At 43.4% G+C, this 24,873-nt stretch overlaps 1 protein-coding gene across 1 annotated transcript in view; it reads right to left on the reverse strand.

Moving 5' to 3' along the window:
* Positions 1-24,731, reverse strand: part of LOC110511667 (UPF0606 protein KIAA1549L-like) — a 146,722-nt gene extending 121,991 nt beyond the window's left edge. The window contains exon 1 of the mRNA XM_036963808.1: positions 24,026-24,731. Within this exon, the coding sequence (XP_036819703.1) occupies positions 24,026-24,266 (241 nt within the window). The 5' untranslated portion in view covers positions 24,267-24,731. The remainder of the gene's footprint in view (positions 1-24,025) is intronic.
* Between the last annotated feature and the right edge of the window lie 142 nt (positions 24,732-24,873).

Here is a 24,873-nt window from a genome sequence, read left to right on the forward strand (position 1 = left end):
CCTTCCAGTCAAACCGGAGCCATCTCTCCCTGTTACCTCCCAGTAAAACCGGAGCCATCTCTCCCTGTTACCTTCCAGTCAAACCGGAGCCATCTCTCCCTGTTACCTTCCAGTCAAACCGGAGCCATCTCTCCCTGTTACCTTCCAGTCAAACCGGAGCCATCTCTCCCTATTAGCTTCCAGTCAAACCGGAGCCATCTCTCCCTGGTACCTCCCAGTAAAACCGGAGCGATCTCTTTCACATGAATAGAATGTGGCCCAAAGCATTGTAAATCTTCTGTCAGCATTAAGCCCCAGAGGCCCACTCTCAGTTCACACAGACACAATAGAGCTTTAAGAACCCCATATTCTGATGCAATAACAGTATTATAAAATAATCTTGTAATTTTACCCACAACACACCCACTTCATCTCCATCCATCCACCCATCTAGACACAAACCCAATCACAGATGCCTAGAGGAAACATCAAGGCTACTGAGTTATAGGCTCCCGAGTGGCACAGCAGTCTAAGGCTCTGCAATTCAGTGCAAGGGGTGTCACTACAGTCCCTGGTTCGATTCCAGGTTGTATCACATCTGGCCATGATTGGGAGTCCCATAGGGCAGCGCACAATTGGCTCAGTGTCATCCGGGTTTGGCCGGGGTAGGCCGTAATTATAAATAAGAATTTGTTCTTAACTGACTTACCTAGTTAAATTATATATATTGTTTTCAACCCTGGGGAATTCTTACAGACAAACAAAGTCTCTGGAGTTCTGGATAGGATTTCTTAGAGAAAACACCTTCATCTCCCTTCACTCTCATTAATGTTTTATGCCTTAGGAAGACAGTCCGTCTAGGTTGGTCTGGCGCTTTAGGAACCCCGTTGCCTAAGTAATGAGATGAAACATTACCACAGACTTTTAGTTCAATATTAAACGTTGTAAATTATGTACATGTAGATAGAACGTCAGCTCAGATCACATATTCATAAAACACCAGGACCTGTGAACACAGCTTGTTATGGAACTCTCTGAATGCGTCAGGTCATCTAGTTTTGTTGTGCATACAGTATATAGAGGAGTAGTGGTCGAAATGTGTGTACTAACTACTGTAAGTCTGTCTGGATAAATCTGCTAAATGCTGCAATAGTAATATTTTGACCCCACAAAAGTCCCACAGCTCTCTGCAACATAAAGCAAAACTTTTCCAGATATCGAACTTTCAAAATGTACACAAAACGCAGCATCATATGACACAAAACGCAGCATCATATGACACAAAACGCAGCATCATATGACACAAAACGCAGCATCATATGACACAAAACGCAGCATCATATGACACAAAACGCAGCATCATATGACACAAAACGCAGCATCATATGACACAAAACGCAGCATCATATGACACAAAACGCAGCATCATATGACACAAAACGCAGCATCATATGACACAAAACGCAGCATCATATGATGAAAAATGCATCATACGGGGGATGACTTCTGTAAAGCTACAGTGGGGCAAAAAAGTATTTAGTCAGCCACCAATTGTGCAAGTTCTCCCACTTAAAAAGATGAGAGAGGCCTGTAATTTTCATCATAGGTACACTTCAACTTTGACAGACAACATTTTATGACTATGTCAACAATAGACTTATGAAACAAATACCAAATGATAGTTTTTGAGTTGACTTTTCCTTTAATACTATAATGAATCATTGATTGATTGAAGAAAACAAAAAACACAATATAGAAGCAAAGTGCTCAAAGCCCTTTACATGACGTCTCTGCCTCATCCCTCATCCGCCACCAGTGTGTACCACCCACCTGGGTGATTCATAGATCCTCTAGCACATTGAAAAGCTGTATTCCAATGCAATCCATTTTCATGATGAAGCCCGCTCATTTCTACAATGCATCATGTCATTGAGATTGAACTGAACAACAGAGTTCTATCAATAACGGATCAGAACACTTTGTTAAGCCATTTCTCTTTCAGTGAAGCTGTAATGTCTAGGCTAAACACAGTGTGAGCTGGCACACAAGCACTATTGAATAAGTGTCTGAAACTTAGACTCTGAATGGATGTACAGTAGAATGTCAGGGCAGTGTGATTTACCGGAGGTCCTGGTTCTGTGTGTATCTGTCCCTCTGTTTCCCCTGAATGGCCTTCACCAAGTCCCAAAACCTCCCCTCAGAAACCTAGAAGGATTGCATAGGTGTATCCTGGTAGGCTAGGTTTCCACCATATTGCCTAGACCCATTCTGATTCTGTCAGATCTCTAATCTTCCTGGATCTACTCTGTGTCTAGTGATGAGAGCCAGGGGCTGAATGTGACTTGTGTATACTGTGTTTTTTTAAAGTAACCTTTATTTAACTAGGCAAGTCAGTTAAACCTCTACAGGCTAATGTGATTAGCATGAGGTTGTAAGTAACAAGAACATTTCCCAGGACATAGAAAGATCTGATATTGGCAGAAAGCTTAAATTCTTGTCAATCTAACTGCACTGTCCAAATTACAGTAGCTATTACAGTGAATGAATACCATGCTAATGTTTTAGGAGAGTGCACAGTTATGAACTTGAACATGTATTAATAAACCTATTAGGCACATTTGGCCAGTCTCGATACAACATTTTGAACAGAAATGCAATAGTTCATTGGATCAGTCTAAAACGGTGCACACACACTGCTGCCATCTAGTGGCCAAAATCTAAATTGCGCCTTGGCTGGAATATTTCTCTTGCTAAGATGATGGTACAACAACAACAAAAAACGCATGTTTTTGTGTTTTATTATCTTTTACCAGATCTAATGTGTGTTATTCTCCTACATTAATTTAACATTTCCACAAACTTCAAAGTGTTTCCTTTCAAATGGTATCAAAAATATGCATATCCTTGCTTCAGGTCCTGGGCTATAGTCAGTTAGATTTGGCTATGTCATTTTAGGTGAACATTTAAAAAAAGGGTCCAATCCTTATTAAGAACAAATTCTTATATACAATGACGGCCTACACTGGCCAAACTCTGATGACGCTGGGCCAATTGTGCCTCGCCCTATGGGACTCCCAATCGCAGCCAGTTCTGATACAGCCTGGATTCGAACCAGGGTGTCTCTAGTGACGCCTCAAACACTGAGATGCAGTGCCTTAGACCACTGTACCACTCAGGAGCAGTACAGCTGGCTGCACTGCATGTATCTGAGATCCATCCAGCCCTCTTACTTGGCGTAAGACTCACGCCAACAGCTTCAGCATCTGGGTCTAATGATGATGAAGCACATGCATATGCTGTCCAGAGAGTAGGCTATTCATAATGTAGAACTGATGGCTACCATCACTCTCAATGTTAGGCTGGGACAATGTGTGTGTTCCAGTACAAGTGTCCACATAATGAGTTGTACAGTACAGAGATATTCAGCATACCTGTTTGTGTCAGTACTGTAAGTGTAGGTGACAAATTCTGCAATGTTTTTGAGAGTAGGGTTTTTCGAGTGTTTTATTTGGTATTTTGGTATTTTATTAGGATCCCCATTAGCTGTTGCAAAAGCAGCGGCTACTCTTCCTGGGGTCCACACAACACATGACACACAACACAATACAGAACATTAATAGACAAGGACAGCTCAAGAACAGAACTACATCAATAAAATAAATACTAAGTGCACGAAGCCAACATATACATACACACACACACTATTTAGGTCAAACAGGGGAGAGGCGGTGTGCCATGAGGTGTTGCTTTATCTGGTTTTTTAAACCAGGTTTGCTTTTTATTCAAGCAATAGGTTTGAGTGTGTGTGTGTGTGAGTGTGTGTGCACACGATATGTGTGTGTTCATTCTCTCAGGGTGATAACTCTGCACACACAGATTACCTCCCTAATGAAGTGGCCTGTGAGAACAGCCCAGCTCATTTCAACACCAGAGCACTGATTTAGAACACTGAGCTAGGTGTAAATCACACAGGAAATGAGGAGCGCTGATTTAGAACACTGAGCTAGGTGTAAATCACACAGGAAATGAGGAGCGCTGATTTAGAACACTGAGCTAAGTGTTAATCACACAGGAAATAAGGAGCACTGATTTAGAACACTGAGCTAGGTGTAAATCACACAGGAAATGAGGAGTGCTGATTTAGAACACTGAGCTAGGTGTAAATCACACAGGAAATGAGGAGCGCTGATTTAGAACACTGAACTAGGTGTAAATCACACAGGAAATGAGGAACGCTGATTTAGAACACTGAACTAGGTGTAAATCACACAGGAAATGAGGAGTGCTGATTTAGAACACTGAGCTAGGTGTAAATCACACAGGAAATGAGGAGTGCTGATTTAGAACACTGAGCTAGGTGTAAATCACACAGGAAATGAGGAACGCTGATTTAGAACACTGAGCTAGGTGTAAATCACACAGGAAATGAGGAACGCTGATTTAGAACACTGAGCTAGGTGTAAATCACACAGGAAATGAGGAGTGCTGATTTAGAACACTGAGCTAGGTGTAAATCACACAGGAAATGAGGAACGCTGATTTAGAACACTGAGCTAGGTGTAAATCACACAGGAAATGAGGAGTGCTGATTTAGAACACTGAACTAGGTGTAAATCACACAGGAAATGAGGAGTGCTGATTTAGAACACTGAGCTAGGTGTAAATCACACAGGAAATGAGGAACGCTGATTTAGAACACTGATCTAGGTGTAAATCACACAGGAAATGCATGAGTGTTTCTGGGTATGAGCTGCCATGTGGGTGTGCATGTGCACGTGTGGGTATATTAAATATGTATGCCACTCTACACAGAAATATGGCCAGCCCTCGCTCCATTGCCCTAGGGACAAGAGAGATCATTACAGATCACCTCTAAAACTCCCATGTATGACAGACCATTACTTACCACTGTTAATCACAACACACTGGATATAGTCCTGACTACATATACAGTGAGGGGAAAAGTATTTGATCCCCTGCTGATTTTGTAAATTTGCCCACTGACAAAGAAATGATCAGTCTATAATTTTAATGGTAGGTTTATTTGAACAGTGAGAGACAGAATAACAACAAAAAAAATCCAGAAAAACATGTCAAAATATTATAAATTGATTTGCATTTTAATGAGCGAAATAAGTATTTGACCCCCTCTGCAAAACATGACATAGTACTTGGTGGCAAAACCCTTGTTGGCAATCACAGAGGTCAGAAGTTTCTTGTAGTTGGCCACCAGGTTTGTACACATCTCAGGAGGGATTTTGTCCCACTCCTCTTTACAGATCTTCTCCAAGTCATTAAGGTTTCGAGGCTGACGTTTGGCAACTCGAACCTTCAGCTCCCTCCACAGATTTTCTATGGGATTAAGGTCTGGCTAGGCCACTCCATGACCTTAATGTACTTCTTCTTGAGCCACTCCTTTGTTGCCTTGGCCGTGTGTTTTGGGTCATTGTCATGCTGGAATACCCATTCACGACCCATTTTCAATGCCCTGGCTGAGGGAAGGAGGTTCTCACCTAAGATTTGACGGTACATGGCCCCGTCCATCGTCCCTTTGATGCGTTGAAGTTGTGCTGTCCCCTTAGCAGAAAAACCCCCCCAAAGCATAATGTTTCCACCTCCATGTTTGATGGTGTTCTTGGGGTCATAGGCAGCATTCTACTCCTCCTACAAACACGGTGAGTTGAGTTGATGCCAAAGAGCTCCATTTTGGTCTCATCTGACCACAACACTTTCACCCAGTTGTCCTCTGAATCATTCAGATGTTCATTGACAAACTTCAGACAGGAATGTATATGTGCTTTCTTGAGCCGGGGGACCTTGCGGGCGCTGCAGGATTTCAGTCCTTCACGGCGTAGTGTGTTACCAATTGTTTTCTTGGTGACTATGGTACCAGCTGCCTTGAGATCATTGACAAGATCCTCTCGTGTAGTTCTGGGCTGATTCCTCACCGTTCTCATGATCATTGCAACTCCACGAGGTGAGGTCTTGCATGGAGCCCCAGGCCGAGGGAGATTGACAGTTCTTGTCAATCTTGTCCCTGAAATCCTTGGAGAGCTCTTTGGTCTTGGCCATGGTGGAGAGTTTGGAATCTGATTGATTGCTTCTGTGGACAGGTGTATTTTATACAGGTAACAAGCTGAGATTGGGAGCACTCCCTTTAAGAATGTGCTCCTAATCTCAGCTCGTTACCTGTATAAAAGACACCTGGGAGCCAGAAATCTTTCTGATTGAGAGGGGGTCAAATATTTATTTCGCTCATTAAAATGCAAATCAATTTATAACATTTTTGACATGCGTTTTTCAGGATTTTTTTGTTGTTATTTTGTCTCTCACTGTTCAAATAAACCTACCATTAAAATTATAGATAATTTCTTTGTCAGTGGGAAAACATACAAAATCAGCAGGGATCAAATACTTTTTTCCCTCACTGTAGCTAGGATGTGGCTATTCTAACTATACTTCAGTTCCTCAAACATCTCTATCCCTCAAATCTAATGGTCTGATCAAAGGGATTTGTCATCAAATCAAAGTTTATTGGTCACGTACACAGATTTTCAGATAGTATTGCAGGTGCTGCAAAATGCTTGTTTCTTGCTCCAACAGTGCAGTAATACTTGTTTCTAGCTCCAACAGTGCAGTAATACTTGTTTCTAGCTCCAATAGTGCAGTAATACTTGTTTCTTGCTCCAACAGTGCAGTAATACTTGTTTCTAGCTCCAACAGTGCAGTAATACTTGTTTCTAGCTCCAACAGTGCAGTAATGTCTAGCAATAATAATTTAAAAATACACACACAATCCAGAAAAATACAGGAGAAATACCAGAACGAGTGATGTCAGAGACCAGATCATACTGAATATATGAAGTATGTTTTTTCTCCAGATTACCCATTAGAGTAAGATACAGTACCACACTAGATACCAACCTATGCTGCAAATAGCTGTCAGAAACAGACACTCTTTGTGTTCCAGGAAGTACTGACATCAGTGATCGTCTCTTACCGAGGCTGAGTCAAATACAGTGAGCTGATGAAGGACCGCCCCTGCACTGTGAACCATGATTTCTCTACTGTCGCTGTGACCTTTTATTGACCCCTTCAACAGCACAGCAATGAGAAGATTGCCCCTATCGACCTCTAATCCATCCACTATACCTCCCTTCTCTCTTCTCCCATCCCCCCTTCCCTAATTTCTCTTCGACTCTATTTCAATCTGACGCTCTCTCTCTTTCTCTCTCAGCTTTTTATAGCTCATAAGGTTAGTTATTATCCTCTGAAAGAGAAGGTTTCAGAATCCATTTGGCTGTTAGACTCTGACAGAAACAGAAGGCATGTCGTTGACCTGTATGACAGTGTGCTGGCGTGCAGGTACGGGTATGTGACTGGGCCTGGGTCCCTGTGCGTTGGCGTGAGCGGAGCCCCGTGTAATAAATCTCCTCCATGTCTCAGTGATCTCCCCGGCTCTCTGGCTGGAATGGCAGCGTGTAGCTTCCGCTGGTCTGTCACTCTCCGCCAGGGCAGCACCAGGCTTCACTGCCTGGCCAATCCCAGTCATTGTAATAATGGGCCAGAGCAAATCACTCTGGCAGAAAGAACCAGGGAGCTCCATCTGTGGAGAATCTCCAGTACGGTAGGTGGTATCTCTGGTTCTTAGGGTGGATTTACATTAGTCAAATATGTCTAGTGAGATGTACGTCACTTCACCATCAGATCTTCCTGTTTACACTAGCCCTGGTGCAGTGAGTGCATGATTCCTGCTTCATGTGTGAGTGCAGCTTTTAGCATATACCGTAAATACCATAGTATATAGACAAATGAAATAAGGATAGCTTTTCAAACTATACAGGAGATTCTCATCTAAACCATATTGCACAGTGTTACACACTTTATTAATGCAATGATTCAGAAATGTGGGGATGTTTTTAAAGCCTTTCATTTTCAATTTGTCTAACAGTGAAAAAATGCTGTCTAGTGGTATTAAGGTAAATCTTGCAGTGAGCCGTTGTCTTTATACTGTACTACTCAGAGGGGGTGTAGATGTTGTGTGGTGTAGATGTCTCCACCCGGAGGTAGTGTGGGAGACATATCTTAAAGAGAGATAAGTCTATACACTATAAGTACAGTATCTCTCCTGGATCTAGTTTGTGTTAAAGTCGTGTAAAGACCCTCCCTCCCTCCCTCCATGGTGGAGAGGTGTTGAATGGTCTGTGTCGAAGCAACCTTCTGTCCGGTCTACTCTGTTCACTCATTTCATGTGTGGAAGTACCACCAAAAGACCAGGGAGATGAGACCATTGATCCTGTTCCAGTCATGTGCTCAGTCTAGCTGCAACATTTACATGCGTCAACAGATTCATTTTCTTAAAATCTCCCATCGTCACAGTTCTATTAGCCATGGCCATGTCATTCTCTGTCGCACGCATGCACACGCACACACACAAATCCAGTGAGAGGGTGGAATGTATCCCATTCAATCTCATCAGCCCCACCCAGTCATGAAGGTCAGTGCTGAGGATGTGTCCCATTCAGCCTGTAGAAAAGGTCATACCCACATCCTTAAAAACAGAGGTTCTGGGCTAATATAGAATACATGTGAAGAACAGGAAGGCCCACTGTTTATGCTCCCAGTTCACCTGTAATATAGAATACATGTGAAGAACAGGAAGGCCCACTGTTTATGCTCCCAGTTCACCTGTAATATAGAATACATGTGAAGAACAGGAAGACCCACTGTTTATGCTCCCAGTTCACCGTGTTATTGACAAAGTTTCCATCCGAAACAGCTCTTCGTCAGGTCAAACAGACTCAGCTATGATTTTCATGGGAGGGGTGAGCGAGGGAGAAGAGGAAACCATGAATGGCCCAGGAGGGCCAGCAGCACCGCGGACGTGGAAGAAGTGTGGGACGAGCAGAGGAGCAGGGCCGCTATTGGACACGCAGTCAGAATGTCTGAGTGTGATCAATCTTTCTTCACATCCCATCACCACTTCATGTGAGTTGGCCTTGAGTAAAGGCTGATCTTTCATCCACACTGCATCACGTAATGGTTCTGACACTACAATAGTTTCAGAAATGATTTTGTACATTGAGACTTAGGAAGATCTTCTGCCCCATAAATGTGGATGTGTTAAGTATGGGTGAGACCAGTGTTCAGGCTATGGGTGACACAATAGAGAATGACATTTCCCAAAGAACGAAAAACCCTTCGGAGCCAAATCCACCTTTTGTCCGCCCAGATATAGAAATCCCTCCCTAGAAACAGACTGGTGGAAAAAGACGTCTCCTATTCTGAATAAGAAACGAGAATACAGAGTCTCGAATAATCTCCCTAAAGAACAGAGTCAAGCGTTAGATAAATGATAGTGCATAATGCTGATAACGGCAGAGCCGTGGGGTTGTTAAAACTGAATAATAATGTGAATGAGATCCAGGGACAATTAAACACCACCACTTTCTCCCTGCATATGTATGTGAGTCTATGGACATGATTAACCCCCTTAAGACAATGCACAATATCAGTAGTGATACTCATCGCTTGCTTTGATGTTGAATCCCTGTATACAAACATCCCCCACCAGGGATGCCTACAACTTATGGCACACGGTCTTAGTCAACAGACCCACTGGTACACTGCCTAGTACTAACTGGTAAGAACTTTTTCATGTTTTAAAATGATATGTTCATTCAACAGAAGGGAACTGCTATGGGTTGTAAAATGGCACTGAATTATGTCAATCTGTATGTGGGGTTGTTTGAGAAGAATGTGATTTTCAGCCTTAACAATCCATTCTTGCACCATATCAAGCTCTGGAAACACTTCAATGATGCTGTATTCCTTCTATTCCAGGGCACAGCAGAGGAACTTCATCGATTCCACTCCATCAATTCAAGCAGTGAACATCTGAAATTCACCCTCACCTTTGATGCGCATGAAAGAAGGGCTTTAGCATGGACCTATACAGTAAGCCAACTGACAGGAATTTCCTGTTAAAAACAACCACGCATACCAGAAAAGTGTTAGAAATAGCCCACATTAATATGTAGCCTAAGAAACAAGGTTCATGAAATCGATAACTTGCTAGTAATAGATTTTTAAATGTTATTTTACCTTTATTTAACTAGGCAAGTCAGTTAATAACAAATTCAATTATCTCTGAAACTCAGTTAGATCATACCGTTGATGATACAGTGGAAGCAATACATGGTTATAACATCTACAGAAAAGACATAAATGCCAATGGGGGCGGTGTTTTGCGGTCTGTATTCATAGCCACATTCCTGTAAAGCTTAGAGAGGATCGCATGTTAAATACTGTTGAAGTAACATGGCTACAGGTTCACCTGCCTCACCTATTCTTGTGGGAAGTTGCTATAGACCAAGTTCTAACAGTCAGTATCTGGATAATATGTGTGAAATGCATGATCATGTATGTGATATCAACAGAGAGGTATATTTTCTGGGTGACCTTAATATTGACTGGCTTTCATCAAGCTGCCCACTCAAGAAAAAGCTTCAAACTGTAACCAGTGCCTGAATCCTGGTTCAGGTTATCAGTCGACCTACCAGGATAGTTACAAACTGTAACCAGTGCCTGCAACCTGGTTCAGGTTATCAGTCGACCTACCAGAATAGTTACAAACTGTAACCAGTGCCTGCAACCTGGTTCAGGTTATCAGTCGACCTACCAGGGTATTTACAAACGTCACAGAAATGAAATCATCAACATGTATTGATCACATCTTTACTAATGAAGCAGAAATCTGCTTTAAAACAGTACACATGAATGTTGTATAGTTGATATGTGATAGTAAAGTGAACACACAATGTGTTGTGAAAAACGTTATGAAATGTAATGTCATATAACTACTGTAATGTTGCTGGACCCCATGAAGAGTAGCTGGTGCCTTGGCAGCAGCTAATAGGATCCTTAATAAATCCAAATAGCTTCCACCCTACACCCCTGAAAAAGAGCCACCCTATCAGCCAATACAGTCGCATAGGCAGGGTCTGTAGAACACAGAGTAACTATGACAAACAAGCCGACTGTCTGGATGAGCGTTTCAGACAGCGAGGTTATCAGAGGAAAGGCTGCATGACGCAAGGGATCATTACAAAAATATGACCCAGGATGACAGCCTGACGCCCAAGCCACCTCGCCCCCTGACCAACGGGTTCAATACTTCCTTCAGTACTCCCCACTTGGTAAACAGTTCGACCACATCATTAAAAAACATTGGTACATCTTGAGCGCTGATCCACAACTGGAGAAGACATTTAAAGAACCCCCGCGGGTCGTCTTCAGACACGCCCCCCAACATCAGTCCAATGGTGGTGAGGTCTGGTCTTCCACCGGTGCTACATAGCACCTTTCTAGACAATGTGCCGGATGGTAATTAAAGATATGTCCGATGTACCCAGTGTAACTTTACGAACAGATGCACAATGTTCAATCCCCCGATCACGGGCAAGGCCATTAAAATAAATGGCATCATCACGTCTTACACAAAAAAATGTATTAAACCTGATCAGGTGGACGTCGTCTATGCTATGAAGGAAAACAAGCTCTGAAAACAAGGAGAGCAGAACACAGGAGTAATATCAGGACTCCTGGCCAGAGAAACCCTTTGGCTGAGCATTTCATGGAGGCTCGTCACATCAGCTCTCTGAGATACAATGGTATCGAACATGTTAAGACTCCTAGGAGGAGGGAAATACTGAGAGTCTATTACTGAGAAGAGAAATGTAATTGGATTCACCGTTTGTCTCCTAAAGGTCTGAACCAAGAGTTTGATATCAGAACATGTATCACATGAATATGTCACGTTGAATTGTCCTGCCATCCAGATCTCCACGCAGACATTTTGTACATATAAATTAGATGTTCTGTAACTACTACCTGTAACTACCTGTGTCCATCTCATTGATGTAAAATGATTAAAGGTACACAAGTTGTTTTTGAAATAGGTCACTGTAATTATATCTACGGGCACCATGCATCCTGCACATCATGGTCATATGGGCGGGTATTCAAACAGTTTCCAATGTGATCTTAACTATCACATTTTTTTTTTTACTGTTGCCTAGGTTTTAACTTGGATGACCTTTATGACCAAATGTACCTCTGTGATTAATTAGGATTGACTGGGCACAAAAGCAGTGATGTAAAGTACTTAAGTAAAAATACTTGAAAGTACTACTTAAGTCATTTTTGGGGGGTATCTGTAGTACTATTTATATTTTTGACAACTTTATACTTTTACTTCACTACATTCCTAAAGAAAATGATGTACTTTTTACTCCATACATTTTCCCTGACACCCAAAAGTTCTCGTTACATTTTGAATGCTTAGCAGGACTGGAAAATGGTCTAATTCTCACACCCTTATAAAGAAAACATTCCTGGTCATCCCTACTGCCTCTGATCTGGCGGACTCACCAAACACAAACGCTTAATTTGTAAATTATGTCTGAGGGTTGGAGCGTGCCCCTTGCTATCCATAAAGGGGGAAAAAGGGGGAAAAATGGTACCATCTGGTTTGCTTATTATAAGGATTTTGAAATGATTTATACTTTTAATTTTGAAACTTAAGTATATTTTAGCAATTACATAAACGTTTATAAAACCAAATACCTTCACTCAAGTAGGATTTTACCATGTGACACACTTTTTCTTGAGTCATTTTCTATTAAGATCTCTTTACTTTACTCAAGTATGACAGTTGGGTACTTTTTCGCACCACTGCGCAAAATTGAATTGAATTGTTTCCATACCGACCATGCATCATGTACGTAATGATCATGTGAGGTGAAACGTGTATATTATGGGATGTGAGCACTCAGTCTGTTTGACCTGGCGAAGATCCGTTTTGGATCGAAACGTTGTCAATAAAGTGGTGAATTGTGGGCATAAACAGTGTTTGGGCTTTCCTGCTCTTCCCATTCAGCCTGTCTCATCAGCCCCATCCAGTCATGAAGGTCAGTGCTGAGGATGTTCCCAGTAAATCCACAACTAATCCAGACAATTTCCCATTCACACAGAAAAGCACATTAAACTTTTAACTGTGACTCTCTTTTAGTTCCTCTCCCCTTCAAGTCACTGCTGCATCCCACTGAGTTACTTAGTTTACCATCACCATGAGTTAGTTAGTTCACCCAACCTACTGAGTTAGTTCACCCAACCTACTGAGTTAGTTCACTCTCCCACTGAGTTACTTAGTTTACCATCACCATGAGTTAGTTAGTTCACCCAACCTACTGAGTTAGTTCACCCTCCTACTGAGTTACTTAGTTTACCATCACCATGAGTTAGTTAGTTCACCCAACCTACTGAGTTAGTTCACCCAACCTACTGAGTTAGTTCACCCAACCTACTGAGTTAGTTCACCCAACCTACTGAGTTAGTTCACCCAACCTACTGAGTTAGTTCACCCAACCTACTGAGTTAGTTCACCCTCCTACTGAGTTACTTAGTTTACCATCATCATGAGTTAGTTAGTTCACCCAACCTACTGAGTTAGTTCACCCTCCTACTGAGTTACTTAGTTTACCATCACCATGAGTTAGTTAGTTCACCCAACCTACTGAGTTAGTTCACTCTCCCACTGAGTTACTTAGTTCACCATCACCATGAGTTAGTTAGTTCACCCAACCTACTGAGTTAGTTCACTCTCCTACTGAGTTAGTTCACCCAACCTACTGAGTTAGTTCACCCAACCTACTGAGTTAGTTCACCCAACCTACTGAGTTAGTTCACCCAACCTACTGAGTTAGTTCACCCAACCTACTGAGTTAGTTCACCCAACCTACTGAGTTAGTTCACCCAACCTACTGAGTTAGTTCACCCTCCTACTGAGTTACTTAGTTTACCATCACCATGAGTTAGTTAGTTCACCCAACCTACTGAGTTAGTTCACTCTCCCACTGAGTTACTTAGTTTACCATCACCATGAGTTAGTTCACCCAACCTACTGAGTTAGTTCACTCTCCCACTGAGTTACTTAGTTCACCATCACCATGAGTTAGTTAGTTCACCCAACCTACTGAGTTACTTAGTTTACCATCACCATGAGTTAGTTAGTTCACCCAACCTACTGAGTTAGTTCACTCTCCCACTGAGTTACTTAGTTCACCATCACCATGAGTTAGTTCACCCAACCTACTGAGTTAGTTCACTCTCCCACTGAGTTACTTAGTTTACCATCACCATGAGTTAGTTAGTTCACCCAACCTACTGAGTTAGTTCACTCTCCCACTGAGTTACTTAGTTCACCATCACCATGAGTTAGTTCACCCAACCTACTGAGTTACTTAGTTCACCATCACCATGAGTTAGTTAGTTCACCCAACCTACTGAGTTAGTTCACCCAACCTACTGAGTTAGTTCACTCTCCCACTGAGTTACTTAGTTTACCATCACCATGAGTTAGTTAGTTCACCCAACCTACTGAGTTAGTTCACCCAACCTACTGAGTTAGTTCACTCTCCCACTGAGTTACTTAGTTTACCATCACCATGAGTTAGTTAGTTCACCCAACCTACTGAGTTAGTTCACTCTCCCACTGAGTTACTTAGTTTACCATCACCATGAGTTAGTTAGTTCACCCAACCTACTGAGTTAGTTCACCCTCCTACTGAGTTACTTAGTTCACCCAACCTACTGAGTTAGTTCACCCAACCTACTGAGTTAGTTCACCCAACCTACTGAGTTAGTTCACCCAACCTACTGAGTTAGTTCACTCTCCCACTGAGTTACTTAGTTTACCATCACCATGAGTTAGTTAGTTCACCCAACCTACTGAGTTAGTTCACCCAACCTACTGAGTTAGTTCACTCTCCCACTGAGTTACTTAGTTTACCATCACCATGAGTTAGTTAGTTCACCCAACCTACTGAGTTAGTTCACTCTCCCACTGAGTTACTTAGTTTACCATCACCATGAGTTAGTTAGTTCACCCAACCTACTGAGTTAGTTCACTCTCCTACTGAGTTACTTAGTTCACTCTCCCACTGAGTTACACTACCGTTCAAAAGTTTTAGAACACCTACTCATTCCAATGGTTTTTCTTTCTTTTACTATTTTCTACATTGTAGAATAATAGTGAAGACATCAAACTTTGAAATAATAGATATGGAATCATTTAGTAACCAAAAAAGTTTTAAACAAATCAAAATTGATTTTATATTTTATGATTTAAATAGCCACCCTTTGCCTTGATGACAGCTTTGTACACTCTTGGCATTCTCTCAACCAGCGGTAGTCACCTGGAATGCATTTCAATTAACATGTGTGCCTTCTTAAAAGTTAATATATAAAATGTATTTCCTTCTTAAAGCGTTTGAGCCAATCAGTTGTGGTGTGACAAGGTAGGGTGGTATACAGAATATAGCCCTATTTGGTAAAAGACCAAGTCCATTTTATGGCAATAACAATTCAAATAAGCAAACAGAAATGAGAGTCCATCATTACTTTAAGACAAGAAGGTCAGTCAATACGGAACATTTCAAGAAAGTTTCTTCAAGTGCAGTTGCAAAAACAATCAAGTGCTATGTTGAAACTGTCTCGCATGAGGACCGCCACAGGAATGGAAGACCCAGAGTTACCTCAGAGGATAAGTTCATTATAGTTACCAGCCTCAGAAATTGTAGCCCATAATAAATGCTTCAGAGTTAAAGTAACAGTTACATCTCAACATCAACTGTTCAGAGGAGACTGTGTGAATCAGGCCTTTGTGGTTAAATTGCTGCAAAGAAACCTCTTCTAAAGGACACCAATAATAATAAGAAGAGACTTGCTTGGGCCAATGACCCCAACACACCTCCAGGCTGTGTAACGGCTATTTTACCAAGAATTAGAGTGATGGAGTGCTGCATCAGATGACCTGGCCTCTACAATCCCCCGACCTCAACCAAATTGAGATGGTTTGGGATGAGTCGGACCGCAGATTGAAGGACTTGCAGCCAGTGTTCACCTTAGCAATCTCACTAGAATAAAGACCTTCCTGACATTATTGAAAGAGATCGTGATACCTCACATCTCAAAATAGGGCTACTTAATGTTAGATCCCTCACATCCAAGGCAGTTATACCTGTAGTCAATGAACTAATCACTGATCATAATGTTGATGTGATTGGCCTGACTGAAACATGGCTTAAACCTGATGAATTTACTGTGTTAAATGAGGCCTCACCTCCTGGTTACACTAGTGACCATATCCTCTGCACATCCCGCAAAGGCGGAAGTGTTGCTAACATTTACAACAGCAAATTTCAATTTACAAAAAAAAAAAAAATTTTTTTGTCTTTTGAGCTTCTAGTCATGAAATCTATGCAGCCTACTCAATCACTTTTTATAGCTACTGTTTACAGGCCTCCTGGGCCATATACAGCGTTCCTCACTGATTTCCCTGAATTCCTATCGGACCTTGTAGTCATAGCAGATAATATTCAAATGTTTTGTGACTTTAATATTCACATGGAAAAGTCCACAGACCCACTCAAAAAGGCTTTCGGAGCCATCATCGACTCAGTGGGTTTTGTCCAACATGTCTCCGGACCTACTCACTGCCACAGTCATACTCTGGACCTAGGTTTGCTCCATGGAATAAATGTTGTGGATTTTAATGTTTTTCCTCATAATCCTGGACTATCGGACCACCATTTTATTACTTTTGCAATCGCAACAAATAATCTGCTCAGACCCCAACCAAGGAGCATCAAATGTCGTGCTATAAATTCTCAGACAACTAAAAGGTTCCTTGATGCCCTTCCAGACTCCCTCTGCCTACCCAAGGATGTCTGAGGACAAAAATCAGTTAGCCATTTAACTGAGGAACCTAATTTAACCTTGCACAATACTCTAGATGCAGTTGCACCCCTAAAAACATTTGTCATAAGAAACTAGCTCCCTAGTATACCCCCCCCCCCCCCATCCTTGTCTCAGGATGGTAAGTTGGTGGTTGAAGATATCCCTCTAGTGGTATGGGGGCTGTGCTTTGGCAAAGTGGGTGGGGTTATATACTGCCTGTTTGGCCCTGTCCGGAGGTTTCATCGGATAGGGCCAGTGTCTCCCGACCCCTCCTGTCTCAGCCTCCAGTATTTATGCTGCAGTAGGTTGTGTCAGGGGGCTAGGGTCAGTCTGTTATATCTGGAGTATTTATCCTGTCTTATCCGGTGTCCTGTGTGAATTTAAGTATGCTCTCTCTAATTCCTTAGGACCATGCTTCAGGACTACCTGGCATGATGACTCCTTGCTGTCCCCAGTCCACCTGGCCGTGCTGCTGCTCCAGTTTCAACTGTTCTGCCTGCGGCTATGGAACCCTGACCTGTTCACTGTCATTACTATTAAATGACCATGCTGGTCTATTATGAACATTTGAACATCTTGGCCATGTTCTGTTATAATCTCCACCTGGCACAGCCAGAAGAGGACTGGGCACCCCACATAGCCTGGTTCCTCTCTAGGTTTCTTAAAAAACCTGTGCACGTCGTGATTGCATTCAATTTATTCCATGTGTAACTCTGTGTTGTTGTTTGTGTCACACTGCTTTGCTTTATCTTGGCCAGGTCGCAGTTGTAAATGAGAACTTGTTCTCAACTGGCCACCTGGTTAAATAAAGGTGATCTGGCCACCTGGTTAAATAAAGGTGATCTGGCCACCTGGTTAAATAAAGGTGATCTGGCCACCTGGTTAAATAAAGGTGATCTGGCCACCTGGTTAAATAAAGGTGATCTGGCCACCTGGTTAAATAAAGGTGATCTGGCCACCTGGTTAAATAAAGGTGATCTGGCCACCTGGTTAAATAAAGGTGATCTGGCCACCTGGTTAAATAAAGGTGTTCTCAACTGGCCACCTGGTTAAATAAAGGTGTTCTCAACTGGCCACCTGGTTAAATAAAGGTGGGGAAAAAATGAAAAGTAAAAAATCCTTTAAAGATGGAATCCTTAATGGTGTAACTGACACGTTTGTTTGCAATATTACAACAACACAGAAGTGACTGCAAACAATCAACACTGTGACACCAGAGAGGAGAGGAGAGGAGAGGAGAGGAGAGGAGAGGAGAGGAGAGGAGAGGAGAGGAGAGGAGAGGAGAGGAAAGAGAGAGGACAGGGAGAGGAGAGGAGAGGAGAGGGAGAGGAGAGGGAGAGGACAGGGAGAGGAGAGGGAGAGGACAGGGAGAGGAGAGGAGAGGAGAGGAGAGGAGAGGAGAGGAGAGGAGAGGAGAGGAGAGGAGAGGAGAGGAGAGGAGAGGGACCAGAACATTACAGGATAAAATGTCTCTGAAGCCTGACAATGATATACATTTACTTTAATTAACTGACAGAATCCATTGATTAGGAGATGACCCCAGAACCGGGAACTCGTGTCTTGTCACATTGTCATGATCTGCTTGGTAGACATTACTTCACACGATATCACTCCACACACACACACTACATTCCCCAGGTGCAGGGTGCAGTGTGAGGGATAACAGTGGGGAGATGGCACATGGTGCTAATTAGCAACACTAGCAGCACTGTTAACCATGCCATTCTATCTACCACCTGATACAGACATGGCATAGAGGGGAGGAGACTAGAAACCGCACTAGTGGACCCTACTGACCATCACTTACCATTCAGTGACCATTACAACAGGTCAGCATGTGACCGACCGGGTACCGAACCAGGGTTGTCTGTGTGCCTCAAGACCATGTTTAGCCCACTGAGCTAAAGATTAGGCATTACAGGTGGTAGATGAGGAAGAATGACCCCCATGCCAATACAAACAGTACTCTCTCTCAAAACACAATCAGCAGGTTAATAGATACCTTATGTAGTAATCACCTTTCCTCAATTCAATGCAGCTCTGAATAGAAATCCCACGGACTACATCAAGCAGTATGCACAGTCATGATAAGAGAGAGACTGGAAGGGTTGTTCTTCACCACTGGCTTGAGGAATTGACAGAAGTTCAGATTTTCATATTCCACAGAGACAAACACTCCTATCGATACACACATTCACAACACAGACAAATCAGATGGTTTTATACCCGTACAAATAGAGTCAAGTGGCATGTAATTGCCTAAAGGGCCTACAGACGCAGCGTCGATTTCACACGTAGTTCTACGTACTTTTGTGTGGCTCAAATGTTGGTACGGACCGTATACGACGCTCGGTCGGTCTGTTTGCTTGAAGTGTATAGCTGCCTTTAAGCCCAAGAACTGGGATAACAAGAGAAACTTCAGCACTCAAACATTAAGAGCAGCAGGGAAGTTGAGACTGAGACACAAACACACGCAAAGACACACAGGCACTCAAACACACACACACACACAGTCCTCCGTTTCCCTGACATCTCTGTACACACCGTAATTAACTTTGACACACTAAATCAGTGCAATAAGGTGAAGCGGGACCCCAGCCAGCCGAGCCATGGCCTGTTCTCCCCACTTCCATCACTAAGACGCGGGCAGCACAGGAGCATCATGGCAACAACTGGAAGACTGGCCAAGAGCTTCAACCCCCAGAACATCAGGCTGCTGAATAGACACCACTAGTCAGCTGTTTCTACCCCCAGACCATCAGGCTGCTGAATAGACACCACTAGTCAGCTGTTTCTACCCCCAGACCATCAGGCTGCTGAATAGACACCACTAGTCAGCTGTTTCTACCCCCAGACCATCAGGCTGCTGAATAGACACCACTAGTCAGCTGTTTCTACCCCCAGACCATCAGGCTGCTGAATAGACACCACTAGTCAGCTGTTTCTACCCCCAGACCATCAGGCTGCTGAATGGACACCACTAGTCAGATACCTGCTCCCCCTGTCCCCCTCAGCATTGGACACAAGAGTCAAAGTAAGCAGCCCACTGCCCCAGGCGTAAGACTGAAGGTCAGTAGCCTGGTGAGCTGCACCACAATCTATCATTGGAGAATTGTAACAGTCATTTTATTGATAGAGAGAGGACACAGATTGGGATGTCAATAAGTAATGACACAGCCAGTCTTTGTCCTTGCTCAGCACCATCGATTCTTCTAACCGATGTGATGTAAAAGCAATTACATGACACAGTGTGAGGAGAGCCTCTCATAGAGTGGAGGTCTGTGAGGTTAACTTCAGTCAAAGCCATGTTGTCAGCACTCGTGGGCAAAGGGCAGGTCTGCAGTATAAGGACCTCATAGTGCTGACGTTGGGAGAAAGTGACTCTGCTCTGGAGGGAACACAGGTAGTGTAGGAATATACTGTTTATTTAGCTCTGCATAGGCTAGGGTATCACTTATCCACTGTGTGTTGGGCGGGGGAGGCTGTGTGTGTGTGTGGGGACGGGGCCACAGTGTCCCCTGATTCCCCCCCCGTCTCAGCCTCCAGTATCTATGCTGCAATAGTCTATGTGCTGGGTGGCTAGGGTCAGTCTGTCCTATCTGATGTAATTCTCCTGTCTTGTACTGTGTGATCTTAGCTATGCTCCCATCTCTCGCTCTCCTTCTTTCCTCTCCTCGAGGACCTGGCCTGATGACACCTGGCTGTCCCTGTCCCTAGTCCTGCTGCTGACCCAGTTTTGGCTGTTCTACCTGCGACCACAGAACCCTGACCTGTTCACCGGACCATCTCCCCCTGCACACACTGCTCCAGTTTACTCAAGGTCCTCATATAACACTACACTACTTCATTGACTGTTTTCAGAGGGTGGGGGAGAGAGTTGGTTACTGTAAACTGAAGATGTGGTTCCCATAGCGACACCATGCACTGTAGTGGTTCTTTGGATTAAAGAGAGGCGAGCCACAACAAGTAAGCGCTGGCCTAGATCTGTCTAAACTAGCCAACACTTTCCCTTTAACTAACAGCCATAGTATCTACTTTAGCCTGCCATACACAGTCTTGCGTGGCAGACATGGCTCCGTGAGATTAGCCGTACGCATGCCGACATGACATACAGTACAGAGAGATAAACCTAAGCAATAAAACATTAGATGATGTGTGATATGGGGATTTAACACAGCCACTCTCACCAACAAACACCACAGTCATGCTTAAGTCCCCATAACGCACACCCTCTTTTGATGAAAAAAGTTTACCCTGAAAGCAAGAATTCTGACCCTAAATGAATGTGGGTCTATATCACTGAGGGTTCTAGTGAAGAGGTCTGCCAGCCTGTATGACTGCCTTCATCTATATCCATCCATGGTCATTCTAACAGCCCATTCATGCCTAGAGGTGTTTTATGAATGGCAAAGCAGAGCAAACAGAGAGGGGGAGGAAATAGGGTTCTGACTAGATGGGATACAGCTTTTGTCAGATTTGACTTTTCATAGCAAGTTAAAATAACTCACGCAGCAGGTTAGGATAATTAACGTAGCAGGTTATGAGAATTAGGATAAGGTTAGGATAAAGGTTTGGGTTAGCTAAAATGCAAAAAAAAAAACGTTAATTTGACAAAAGCTGTATCCCTTCTAGCCTTGATCAGGAAGTGGGAAAGAGATGGAAAGGAACAGCAGATAATGGAAGGAGGGCCACTAGACTAGAACACTACACCACATAACAATGGATTCTACAAAGTACAATGACATTTCCCCCAGAGACTGATCTCTGGTCAGCGTTATGTATTTCCCCCAGAGACTGATCTCTGGTCAGCGTTATGTATTTCCCCCAGAGACTGATCTATGGTCAGCGTTATGTATTTCCCCCAGAGACTGATCTATGGTCAGCGTTATGTATTTCCCCCAGAGACTGATCTCTGGTCAGCGTTATGTATTTCCCCCAGAGACTGATCTATGGTCAGCGTTATGTATTTCCCCCAGTGACTGATCTATGGTCAGCGTTATGTATTTCCCCCAGAGACTGATCTATGGTCAGCGTTATGTATTTCCCCCAGAGACTGATCTATGGTCAGCGTTATGTATTTCCCCCAGTGGTTATAAAGAGGATTTGAGAAGTATAAATCTGAACCTAGATCAAATCTGGGGTAATTTTTATGCAGAGAGGTAGAGTAAAGTGGTGGGCTGTGTGTTGAGTCTACTACACGCAAGCTGCCTTATGTATGAGAAGTGCAGTCATGAGAAATACATTGACTACGCATCGGAGAGTTAGTGGCTATGCTTCTTCTATCTAACAAGGCTGCTTCTTTACCAGCTTGAAGAGCAATAATCCCAACAAACTTTCCCCAATTCTCCTGGTCGCTGGAGACAAGGATTTATGTGTGCCACTACTGAAAACTGACCCAGATGCACTGTAGGCTTGTACAAGCCCACAGCACAGGCACATTACACACATGCCCACGGAGTGCACAAAACATCAGGAACACAATTCTAATATTAAGTTGCACCTCCCCTTTTGCTCTCAGAACAACCTCAGTCGCGGCATGGACTCTACAAGGTGTTGAAAGCGTTCCACAGGGAGGCTGGCCCATGTTGACTCCAATGCTTCCCACAGTTGTGTCAAGTTGGCTGGATGTCCTTTGGGTGGAGGACCATTCTTGATACACACAGGAAACTTGAGCATGAAAAACCCAGCAGCATTGCAGTTCTTGACACAAACCGGTGCGCCTTGCACCTTTTACCATACCCAGTTCAAAGGCACTTAAATATTTTGTCTTTCCCATTCACCCTCTGAATGGCACACATACACACAGTCTCAATTGTCTCAAGGCTTAACAATCCTTGTTTACACTGATTGAAGTGGATTTAATAAGTGACATCAATAAGGAATCAGACTGACCAGGTGAAAGCTATGTCATGGAAAGAGCAGTTGTTCCTAATGTTTGTACACTCCGTGTATATTATACATGAGAAGAGATGTACAGGGGAGATATGGTAACCTAACTTCTACACTCAATGTGGACGGCTCTATTAACCTCCTTATATGTGACCAGGTAATCAACACCATCCACGAACAACAACCTGTAATCTCAGCATTACTCATAAGGCACTGCAATGAGACACTGCAGAGGAACACAAGAAATGTGCAACCATAGAGTCTATCTATACGACCCCAGTGTAACAGTATAGATATCCATCATAGGAATGTGCAGGGGCAGTAGTTGAGTGAGATGGCACACTGGGTACAGACCTCAATTCAACGTCTTTCCAAGTTGGTTCAATGGAAATTACATGGAAGCAACCTTGATTCAACCAGTGTGTAACCAGTGGGAGGCCAGCTAATGTATGGACAAATATCCTAAAAACACAACAGGTACAGTCTATATTGTATGATCTAGAGACCTATAGGCTATTAACCACAATAGCCTACATGCACTGAGAGCGAGAGAGAGGGTAGATCAAATCGGTGCATAATCATGATGAACAATAGATTAAGGTCATCAGTATACAGAGGAAATAGCACAAACACCTCAGAGACAGTCTTCAGATTGAGAGGAAGAAGCAGTTGGTGAGTTACATCATAAACAAGCAGGAAACAAAGAAGCCAGCTGCATTCTCGCGCAGTGTTGCAGCCTGCCGCGAGCTCAGCACAAAGCACATTCCCTATAGGCTCTGTCCATTCTCTCTATTCCTCTCGCCCTCAGCTTTAGTAATGATGCATGCAAGTACTTAATGATACCGAAACGTGGTGCAATAGAAAATGATGAGCATTGGGACATCTCTTTCAGAGGTATTGAACAGTATGTGGTCGGTATAGCGCACGTCACGTTTTCAAAGGGCATGGTGGAGCTTTGATGGTTAACTTTTTCTGGGGATGAAAGAGTGTATTCATGATCTTGTCTCATGCATGTGTAGATATGGCAATACTATTAGAACCCATATGCTCTTCCAGCACGTTATCCTGAATGTTGTAGCCTACACTTTACATAACATGTATCGAATATTGCGTCCATCCATAACAATAGCGGTCCAATCCACAACAGTGGAATATGCAATGAATCAATGACTGTGCGCTGCCTGAAATATGAATGAATAATATTGAATATTTATCGGAACAGGAGAGGGGTAAGGTTGGAGTGCCAATAGGCCTATTGCAGCATTTAGCAGAAATGCTATGCATGATACATCCTCTGTTATAGCCTACAATAGCCTGCGATGGACAAAACAATGGTCAAATTCCTGTGCATCCTTACCCTCTGTGGCCTGCGCACACTGCAACAGAAGTAAGACCATTCCTATGTATAACAGACAGTTTGCAGACATCCCTTCTGCTCCATCTCTTCTCCTGGTTCTCCGAAACCACCCTGCTTCTCGCACTCTTATCCATCCCGGTGAGCGCCCGTCTCCAGCCGCCGCGCCGCAGGCAGGCAGTTTGGTGAAATCTCTCCGCGCACTCCTCAAACTGGGAGTCATTTGCGTTTCCAGTGGATGCATAGTTGAAGTTTCGGTCGTGAACAAGACATCTGATCAATCAATCCGTGTCTGGACAGTTAACGAAGCGGTCCACGGGTCTCGCCTGCAGTCCGCGGCTCCGAGGAAGAGGCATTGAGCTTTTTTTAGGGATGAGTCTCGGGGAGCGCTGCCTTCGGTCCACCCATCACTATGCGGCGCAGCGCGGCACTATGAGATGCGAGTACAAACGTCTAACATTTAGCTCAGAGCAAAAAAAATTGTCCTTAAACCGATAAGGTCAGGCCAGCTTCTAGGGCCAGTTGTGACAATGTATTGTTGGGGTGTGAAATCATTTTCTGCACGGTTTTAGTGACTCCTCCAAGTCAAGCGTGTGAGAGAAAGCGTGTACATTAGTAATGAGGGAGTTACGACCTCTGGTGGTTGTGGCAGCAGGTTGCTGTTGTCAGATTGGAGGTGATGATGGGCAAGCTGGAGGCAGAGTTCAGTTGCCTTCTTCTCTCAGAGGTCAGATTGAGTGCTGATGTATAGATGCTGTTTGATGGTCCAAGGATAATGCACCATGCCCACTTCTGTGTTCTCTCCAGATTCTCAGTAGGAAACACAGACACCTGTCAGAGTTTAGAGAGAT

This window comes from Oncorhynchus mykiss, chromosome 26 (assembly GCF_013265735.2).
Source record: "Oncorhynchus mykiss isolate Arlee chromosome 26, USDA_OmykA_1.1, whole genome shotgun sequence".
NCBI classification, from domain to species: Eukaryota; Metazoa; Chordata; class Actinopteri; order Salmoniformes; family Salmonidae; genus Oncorhynchus; species Oncorhynchus mykiss.